General features: G+C 33.0%; 1 protein-coding gene across 1 annotated transcript; it reads right to left on the bottom strand.

Moving 5' to 3' along the window:
- Positions 1-678: 678 nt before the first annotated feature.
- On the bottom strand, positions 679-8,788 carry LOC104902037 (carbonic anhydrase, chloroplastic). The gene is made up of 10 exons (XM_010689694.2): positions 8,507-8,788; positions 7,565-7,617; positions 5,522-5,668; positions 5,347-5,395; positions 4,108-4,224; positions 3,680-3,733; positions 2,736-2,821; positions 2,383-2,488; positions 1,268-1,426; positions 679-938 (listed from the first exon to the last, which is right to left on the bottom strand). Exons 1-10 carry the CDS (start codon positions 8,705-8,707, stop codon positions 897-899), a joined length of 1,014 nt encoding a protein of 337 aa, XP_010687996.2. The 5' UTR covers positions 8,708-8,788; the 3' UTR covers positions 679-896.
- Positions 8,789-10,822: the final 2,034 nt, after the last annotated feature.

The raw sequence follows: 10,822 nt of genomic DNA, 5'->3' as shown, positions 1-10,822 counted from the left end.
TCCACTACTTACTTGTGCTTGAGAGTAGGAATTCTTTTATATTCCCTACTCTCAAGTGTTTGGCTGACTTGAGCGAGATGCTATTAAAGAAGCATTATATTGAATGTTCAAAAGTTAGTCATCCCACATTAACTTGAAGCTTAAGTCTACAAACCCCACTACTTACTTGGGAGTAGGAATTCTTTTATATCCCCTATTCTCAAGCGTTTAACTTGTATAGCTGAACTGGCTGACTTGAGCGAAATGTTGTTAAAGAAGCATTATATTAAATGTTCAAAAGTTAGCCATCCCACATTAACTTGAAGCTTAAGTCTACAAACTTGCCTTATTTTCATGTTCCATGACTTGACTAGCAGTGTTGAGATATAAAATGCTACGTACACTTCCCTGAGGTATAAAACTTGAGTTCCACATCGAGTGATCGATTATATGGAGTAATGTTTTAATTGCCCCATCAATCTAATTATTATTATACTTGTTATTTTTTGCTTTAGGAGGTCTAAGGTCTTGATTTCAAAATTCTCTTAGGAAAAGTTTGTTTTTTTAAAAGAAATGTTTTCATGAAATACATAAATAGTCTTTTAATACGTATCAAACAACTTACCCTTTTTAATTTTTAAAATACTGTGATAATATTGATTGTTTGATTTAATTTGACCTTGAAACTAAAAACAAAAATGTAAAAAGAAGTGGATATTATTGGGACATGCCAAAATTGGAAATTTCATCATCTTTTTGGGAACGTTATCATATACATGAACGATCGTACGTCCTGCGTAGGTTTTTAGCTAGTTGAAACCGCCAAAAAACGAGAATAGTAATGAAATTTCAACAAGCTAAGGTACGTAGAAAGATAAGCATTGCCCTTCTTTGCTGCAAATCCATCTCTATGAATGCTAATAGAGCTTCCAATGTAGTATTGAGGCCACATCTTTGACCTATCAATAAATTAAGGAAAACAAAGAGGAAAATGCAATAAAGTGAATGAATTACTTATCTACATCTTTAAACTAAATCACTCACTTCAAACAATAACTTAAATGTAGAAAATCAACTGATCAAGAATAAAGCCCTTAATATATCCTCATATATATATATATATAATAGCATTGTTGTTATTAAACACACTTATTTGCTCAGAGATGGATGGTCTAGTACAACATCACATATGCATTTTAGCGAATTAGAGATACAAAAGATGATAGAAAGATGAAGATTAGAACAAGGTAGATGTATCAGTAGCATGCAATCAAATGGTTGTTCATACAGATTGAGAAGGCGAAAGGCCGAAGTCGAGTCCCCATAGTTCAAATGATCCATTGACGAAATCATAGTAACCTCCCTTCAAGGAAAGAGTCTTCTTCACCAAACCATCTCTTACAAAGGGGTATGTCAACAAGTTTCCAAGAGATACATTCACAGCTTCCTGTAATATGGAATGTATATATATTCAGTTATTCATATATACAATAAACGTATGTGCATGTTACTACATCATAGCTTCAACACTCCCCATCACATGTGAGGTCCCTTTTTCAATTGGCCCATAATAAATTAACGGACCCTCTATGGGCCTGGCTCTGATACCATGTTAAATATGGGTCTGGGCTGCACCCATCACAAGGAGAGAGTGTTTACAACACAAAGGAAGTTCCACCTTAAAACCATATGGCAATAAGGGGAGTAACCACTTTGCATTACAAAGTGAACTCATCTATCTTATTTAATCAATGTGGGACACTCACATGTGGTGTGCGCTATACATCATAGCTTCAACACATTTCACCGACCTTAAATAATAAGAGGCTAATTAAAGTATAAATCTATTCATGGTGCCTCAACCATCAGCTTAAATTTTTGGCTGAGATAAGAAGCTAATTAGTATATTCAATATACTTATAACTAATAGAGTATAAATCTATTCATGGGGCCTCAACTATCAGCTTAAATTTTTGGTTGAGCTAGTCCTTTGACATTATCAGAGCCAATGTGACAAAAAGATCACGGGTTCGAATCTCATCCACCCCTCCTTTCTTAGTGGACTTTAGCGCCAGGTATGAGGGAGTTAGGCTTGTGTTGCATCAACACTTCAAGCCCAAATGACTCTTGTCTAAGATGGCGTGATAGAGTATAAATCTATTCATGGGACCTCAGCTTAAACTTTTGGTTGAGTTGATCCCTTAACAATAACTATTATTGTTTGAACTTCGTAACAAATTCATTTGAAGTTCAAGCACACACATGTGTGATGCGCCCAATACTCCACTTCCTAATTAGGAGTATGATAAAATTTGTGAATAACAATTAGATAAAGAAGCATGCATATTTAGAATTAATTATATTTCATTGTTAATAAGGTAATTAATTCAAACAAGGCCTGACCTTTTCACAGGTGGTACATTGATCAGGGAAAGCCGCACCGTTAGACTCAGCTATCACCTTGCGCTTGGCAGGCAAACAGATTTTAACCCAATCTTCAATGAAGTCACTAGGAAAAGTAATCACATATTTAGTCAATATTAGATGAATCACATCACACACACAATAATATCGCGTTAGACGATTCCAACGTTTAATTTGTAGTCGAAAAGAAGAAAAAAAGGGTTTTCCAAATTATAAGAGATTTTTATTTTCTTCTTTAAGTCTTTCTTACTCCGAAATATATGTATAAATTATATATTTATATGTTTCAAAATTGATGTATCATAAAAGTTATTAATGGTATGATCACTTACGTTGTGGTTGGTCCTTCATCTGGGAAAGACATAAGCCCCTTGATTCCACCACAAGCACTGTGTCCGATCACAACAATGTTCTCCACCTTTAATTTGGTCTCATCATTGTTAGTATTAGAGCTTTACAAAATAAACGAAATTTAGAGGTTTGCAAAAATCATAAGACAAAAGATATCTATAAAATTTCCATTCAAGATTATATTGTAGTATACAATTGAGGATATAGGTCTAAGAAGGCGTGCAGTGCACAGACTTGACATGCATACTTTTTTTTTTGTGAATGACTAAGGTATTCACCGCTGACAGCAGTGACTAATCCCCTCGTCCTGGGTGCTTCACTTAAGGGTAAAGAGATGGTCAAGAATTTTTCTCCGTTCTCAAAGAATGAGGATCGAACCTCGACCAATTGATTAAGGGACAAAGTAAGTAACCACTATGTGAATACCATTTGGTTATGACATGCAGATTTATGTACACCTTTTTGGGATGTTTGCATCAAATAGAGGAACAGAAAGGGAATAGAATCAAGTAGGGGGGGGGGGGATGGTAACAATAACTGTTACTTTTATTGAGTGTTTAATTTGGTTCAACAATGAAAAAGAATCACTTGTAAGGGAATGGAAATGATTTCATTGCCCCGACCTCTAATTTGGAGAATAACATTTTGTATGTTTGATTAACTTCAAGTAAGGCCGTAAGGGTGATAATGGTTAGCCCACTACCCAAATCAAACAAAAAATTAATGGATACCGATTACCGAATCTGTTTCCAGACAATAAAAAAATCCCAACCAAACAAGACCTACACTGCACACTAGACTAGCTATCAACGTAATGCAAATAATATTTCTTAAACTTGATATTTTGCCTCAATCATATAAACAATTAAGAAAATCGGCCTTTTGACATAAAAGGAATTAATTAAAGTAATCACTTTCTTTTTACCTTAAGGTGCAAAACTGCATATTCGATGGCTGCACCAGCTCCAGAATATCTTGTCTGTAGCAGCGTCATATTATCGATAAAACAACATGTTAGAAATCCTGAAACATATACTTCTATAAATAATAGTCTTCCAACTTATTCTAAGTCCATGTACGTTATTATTGTCATTTAGCGTGAAGTATAAACATCTAATTTTTTTCTTAACACAAATTAAGAAATAAATGCTACTTTCATATTATAACTTTTGATCGATTTCATTTGTTCGAAAAGAAAGAAGGTCGTATTTTGATGGTTAAAATCATAATTGACCAATTATCGATTAATTTGAGATGGAGGAAATATAATGTAGTCTCTAGAGTTATAGAGTACACAATATATTCGGAGTGTGTATATAATAAAATAGGAATAGTCCGAAATTTGACCATTACCTTGTCAAATTGTGGCACCATGCTGGCAATGTTACGAACTACGAAGGCCTCACCAGGTTGGAAATCCAACACATGCGAGGGACATACTCGGGAGTCTGAGCATGCAAACACCATAAACTGCAACATTTCTTACAAGCTTAGAACATGCATGCTAGGGATAAAAATGGTAGGAACGAAGAAAGGTGTAAAATAGATAGATGACAGTATTTTGTATAGTATGATCTCTAAATCAGTTAATTGCTTCAGTAAGATGCTTAGTAGATGTGGATTTAAGTATTTAACAACGATTATAACTTCAGTTGGTCTTGTGAGAGATCGTCTATTATTTAATTTTAAATTAGGCACGATCAAAGCCCAATATTAAGAAGAGAACATGTAGCTTTTTTTAATATTATGACTAGTTTAATATATTTAGGGACTAGTGTAATCTATTTCGTGACCAGTTTAATCGATTCAGTAATGATATTCTTTAACCCATTCTGTGACTAGCAGTTTAATCCATTTAGTGACTAGTTTAATCCATTTCGTAAGACGATCGAGTTATTTTTTAAAATTGTTTGCGGTAGTTCGAGAATCAAGAAAACAAAGAAAGGAGAAGACAAGGAATACCTAGAATAGTGTTATGTTAGAGTGAAATGCAATGGGATTGTTAGAAAAATTCACTATTAGGTTTGTCTAATTTTATGTTAAATTAGACCGCCTATTCTAATAATTTGTGTTATAGCTTATAAGTAAAAATTAAATATTATAGGCGAAAATTTTATATTGATGAATTGCTTTTAATTTTTCATATCATAATTTTTTTTCTTACTCTTGAAAAAATAAAAAGTTGACCAAAAAATACAATCTAATACTCCCTCCGTTTCATTTTAATCTACACACTTACACTTTTCACGCATGCCAATGTAAAACTTTGAAAACATATATCTTTAATTTTGTATTTGTAAAAATTATAAAAAGTACATATTAATAAAATACATACTAAGACGAATCTAACAAGATCTCACATAACTATGTTTTTATTCACTTATAAATCACAAATGAGAGTCAAAATGTAATTTGTGAATAGTGTAAAATGTCAAAGTGTGTAGATTAATATGAAACGGAGGGAGTAGTATTTACTATTTATATGTTATCAATATTAAGCATGTGACATCTCAATTAAGCTTTTCTTTTTCTTTTTTTTTTTTGACGGAAGCTTTTCTTATTTATTAATGAAATGTACTTAAATTAATTTACCTTGGGACTTTGGCCCTTGGCTAGTTCACCATATAATGCTGGGTTTTTCCTACAAAAAAATACATGTAAGAATAACTTATATTTAATTTAGGTTTAGCTACCAGTTACTTAAACAATAGACATAATATAACATCTAATGTCAAAACGAGTTAGTCTTGCGTGGACCTAAACTTACTCGTATTTCTCTCTCTTGAAATGGATAAACCCTTGCTTAATTCTCTCAACCGGCTCAGACGCCACTGGTTTGGAGTCGGCGGTTTTTAACTCAGCTGTTATCTGCGCAACTTTTGCTGCTGCCTCATTTTCAAGCTCACCGTTCTCGCTGCAAATAATTAACATGTTATGCATCACTAAACATATAACAATATAACATTATATGGTCTAGGACCAGTACTGTGATCTCAATCTATAGAGCAATTGTTTCGATAGGTGGTTCCCTTGATTGGGTATTTGCAAATAGCAAACAATAATATCATGGATCATACAAGAAAATTTAACGTAGAAACTCGAAAATTTGGAGAAAACCTCCCAAACAATTGGCTCTAGGACTCATAACGATAATGTGTATAATACATAGACTTGTTAGCGTTTACTTCCTAAACATATACCAATAATATTGATAAATTACCGCATTGAAAATATAAAATTGTGTTTGACAAGCATTAACTAAATATTACTGGCATTAAAATTTTAGTTTTGATTTCTTATTACTAATTTTTTATATGATCGATTGTTGATAGAATATGAAACTATTTTTGGGACTTCAACTATCAGAGTCAGTGTAACATAAAGGTCACGAGTTCAAACCTCATCCACCCCTCTTTTCTGATTGGAATACTTACCAACATTACCGTCATGTATTAGGGTTTAGGGAGGCATGTGATGCATCCACACTTCAAACCCAATGGGCTCTCGCATGAGGGGGAATGATAGAGTATGAAACTATTCCTCGGTCTCCAATCATCGACTTAAGATTTTGGTTGAGTTGGTCCTTTGATAATTGTTTAAAAAAAATCATTTATTATAAGTAGGTTTCAATCCTCCACTACTTTTAAAAACTAAGCGTCACTTAATTAGGGTCCGTTCAGTATTAATGTGGTTTTCTAGATCTGTTTTTTGTTTTTTATTTTTTTCAAAGTCATATGATATATATTCTATAATGAATGAAAAATTAGTCAAACTTATTGGGAACATGATGATTTTGAAAAATGACAACTGAAAAGTGAAAATCACTTTTTCTGGTTTCCATTTTTTTTTAAATTTTTAAAAAAGGAAAATGATATATGTATCCCTTAGGGCTATGTATAAGGTGCTTAAAATGGAAATAAAATATTGATTCAAGCATTTATTACCTCAGTTGATGTGAAAATGTGTCTTAAATTCTTAAATTGTTTCCATTTAAAGAAATGTATTTAATGCTTATATGTAGCCCTAAGGGCTACATATAACATTACCCTTTAAAAAATACGAAAAATTGAAAAGAAAATACGATAACACGAACAGGCCCTTAGGGATTACCTAGTGCATAGTGTTGTATTGATTCTAGCTAGATCAATTTATTTTACGTGGAACAAACCACCCTTAATTCGTAGTCTATGTGTACCTAATCTTCCCGCCTATATTCATTTTTTTTTAAAGTGTAACATATACTCCCTCCGTCCCTTAATAGAGTGCCCATTTCTCCAATGCACGTTTGCCAATGCATGTTTTGTATCGTTAATATCTTTAATTTCATATTAGTAAAAATTATAAAAGTTTGATTTTCTTAATGTACGTAATGAGACGAATCAAACAAGACCCCACATGACTATGTTTTTTCTTATATATTAGAAATATTTTTTGAGGGCTTTCTTTACCTTTGAATAGTGTCCAAAAAAGAAATGGGCACTCTATTAAGGGACGGAGGGAGTATTTTGGTCCATAAAATGTCTAATAATATGGCTGCCCCTGATTCTTTTCCTCGCTAACCACCACTATGGCACTATCCACACTATTGCTATCTCGTTGAGGAAAATATTGGTATATTCAACATTTGAATGTCACAACTCACACAGGCATTAATAGATGGGACCCCATAATAGTTGGCGTCCATAATAAAGAATGACGATGATATGATCTTCCATACACTGTTTTATTAGATTAACACAAGAAAATAATATCATGTAGATCAACTAAAAGCAATAATATAAGATCATAACAAGAGCATAAGAGGACTTACATTAGGAGCCTTTTAAGAGCAGCAATGGATTCTTCATATGCCATATCTTCTTTCTGTAAATTATTGTATATTCTTGTAAAGTTATTTCATGGAAGAATTTAATATAAAGACATATCAATAGTAAATTCTATAAATAAGGGTCAAATGCATATGACAAAGAAAGCTGCCTCTCTTTCTTTAGTTTCGCAATTCTGTCTAATTACTAAAAAAATAAAATAGAAGTAACACTTTTCTAAAAATAATGTAAAACAAAAATAAAGGTTACAACTTCAAAAGGACAAAGATGAACGGGCCGCATGATCTAGGCCCAAAAAAGAGTGGGCTTAATCCCGAATCGAAAATAACATGCAATGTTGGGCTTTTGACGACTATTTTAGGCCAGGCCCTGGCCCGGTACGACAATATCATCTTTATTTAGAATCATTTTTTAAGGTATATATCTTTATCATCTCTATAAATACAATATGGGTTACTACCCTAGGAGAAGTGGGGAGTAAAGACTTTCGAACCCAATATGATAAGGTAATGTAATTTATTATTCATCCACCGACCTTCTCAGCTCTTCATGTACTATATTAATACTACCCAATTAAACTAACAATGTAATTAGGAATAATCTTATGTTAAAAATATAAACGGTCCGTTTGATAAGAGATAATAAATGGTGGGAATAGTAATTCAATGGCATTACCTACCGTAATGCTACTTCATCCCAAGTTATCCATTTTCTATCTAAAATCTAATTACTATCCATTACTACTCGGGAAGCTGGTGTTGGGTGGTAATGGAAATTTATAGCGGGAAATCCATATTTTGTGATAAAGTTTCATTCTAGGGTCATTGACACGAGAACTTCTCTACAAATATACACTAAATTTGATAACCATTACCACTGTTTATGACCAGAAACCAAACGAGGCGAAAATGTCATAAAAAACTTACCAAAGTTGGGGTGATGATAGGGGTAGGAGCAGCAAAAACAGGCTCGTTTCTAATAAGGGCAGGGGGAACAGGTGAAGAAGAGTTGAGCTTGTTGTTAGCAAAGAAAGTTGGCCTTAAAGTGGCTGTTTTCTTCAATTGTGAACGGGTAGAAGTGAAAGAGGTGAGATTCCACCCGTTAATAGATGAAGAAGTAGTAGACATTTAGGCTAAAACACCCTCACTTCAATATAATCTACTACCTTATTTCTTTGGTATACAATTGATTTATAAGTGTTGCCTCAACCAACATTCAACCCCTCAATTTAAAGATTTTATCTAAATATTTCAATTCAAACCATCACCACCCAAAAATGGGTCCTAGGTAGATAATGAAAATGACACATAAATAAATCAGAGCTTCTTAAAAAAAAATTTAGAGGCTATGATTCAAATACTTTTGGTACCCATCTTGATAATGTTGATGAAGCTGAATTTTTGTGAGAAAGAAAATTTCTACCAAATTATTTTTATTGTGATGTTAAATAATGTTATGTGAATTTTTGTACCTCATATATTGGATGAATATTGTATGTATGTGATTTTTATAGAATAATATTTTTAAGGTATGGAAGGTTTTGTTTTTGTTTTTTTATTGGTTTTATGTGCTTATGGATGAAGATGTAGATAATACTTCAAGGAAGTGTATGCTTATGGACGATGTCTTTTTGCCCCCAAAATCTTGTGGATTGAGGATAGAGATTTAAGACCAACAAATATAATGACACGTTACACTCCATAAGTTACAATTTAGGAGATGATTATATGTATTTTGAGGTTGGACTTCAGATCATTAATTTATCTCTTACTAAATTTCATTGAAGATAAGAATATAAATATGTATATTAATATGTATGCAACACATATTCTTCATAATTTTAACAATAAATTTGTAAGTAATAAATTAGCAATTAAGTAATTTTTCAAATTAAAATTAAGTGCTTTATATTCCTAAACAACAAACATTGAGTGTTTGATCTTTAGTATAATTTCACATATTTGAAATCCTTCGTTCAAATATATACTTGTGTCATAGAGGTGATCATGGATCGGGTTGAGCTTTGGCAAAACAAACGTGCCAAAATCCGCTAATTCGGGACAGACCATGCAGACTTTTTAGGTCGGACAAAAAAATAGCATGCTTTTTCATATTTAAGTTGCCCATGGCCCGATTTTTCTGCCCAACAAATCGGGGAGGGCTGGGTTGAGCCCGACCGCAGGTCGAAAAATTGTGCCCGAAACCCGCCCATTTTCAAGTCGGGCTTTGGCAAAAAGAAGTTGCCATTTTGGGCCAAAATTTCTGCTGATCATCCTGAAGACGGGTGCGACGGGAAGAAGTGGCATTTGGAAGTGTTGCTGACTTTGAGCGACGGCCCCCTTACACCATAGTTTTTCCCTCGAATAAGTGGAAATACATATACCACCGGGCCGAAAAATAGCCTTATTTTTCATATTTAAGTCACCTATAGTTCGGTTTTTCTACCCAACAAATTGGATAGGCTGGGTCAGACCCGACAACGGACCAAAAATTGTGTCCAAAACCTGTCCATTTTCGGGCCGGATTAGGTCTATGTTGATCATCTCTAAGATTATATTTCCTTGCACCGATTTTTTATATGCAAAGCCAGGAAAATAGCATAAAAAGCAAAAATCAATAGGTCACGCTACAAGAGTTATGAGGTTTCTCCTCTAAAATTACAGAATAGGTCTCGGAAGATTTTCTATCAAAGGGAACAAGATATAATTTTTATAGACCATAATACTGGACCTTTACGAGCATGGCCACTCATGCTCCAGAAAAACATGTCATCCCTCTCCCTCATCAACTCTTCTCTCTCATCTTACAAAAATTTTGTCAGGAATTATGACGCATTTTGACAAATGCACCCCACTCATGTCCCAAAAAAAATAACATCATCCTTCTTTATCCCATTTCTTATTATACTCCATCCTATTTTCTCTCTCTTACATCAATACATATTTATACCTTTTGATATTATTTATAATATCATACAAGAGTATAAATAAATTATTTTTTATATTAACGATCCTAAATAAATTCATTTGGTTGTAATTAATTTTGATTAAAAAACTTCTTCAATAATAAAAAATTTCAGAAATAATTATTCATGTGCGTACAATTTAGAGAGAATATAATTAATTTCATAAGTGTGTCAAAATATAGCAAAATGAATGTCTATTTATAGATCTCAAAAAGATAGGACCGTTGGTGAAATTTTTATTTTTAAATTTTATTTTTGTATTTTTCAAGGTTGAACT

The sequence above is a fragment of the Beta vulgaris genome, chromosome 8 (genome assembly GCF_026745355.1).
Source record: "Beta vulgaris subsp. vulgaris cultivar EL10 chromosome 8, EL10.2, whole genome shotgun sequence".
NCBI lineage: Eukaryota > Viridiplantae > Streptophyta > Magnoliopsida > Caryophyllales > Amaranthaceae > Beta > Beta vulgaris.
Note: the sequence above shows the minus strand (reverse complement) of the source record. Positions and strands in the feature narration are given on the sequence as shown.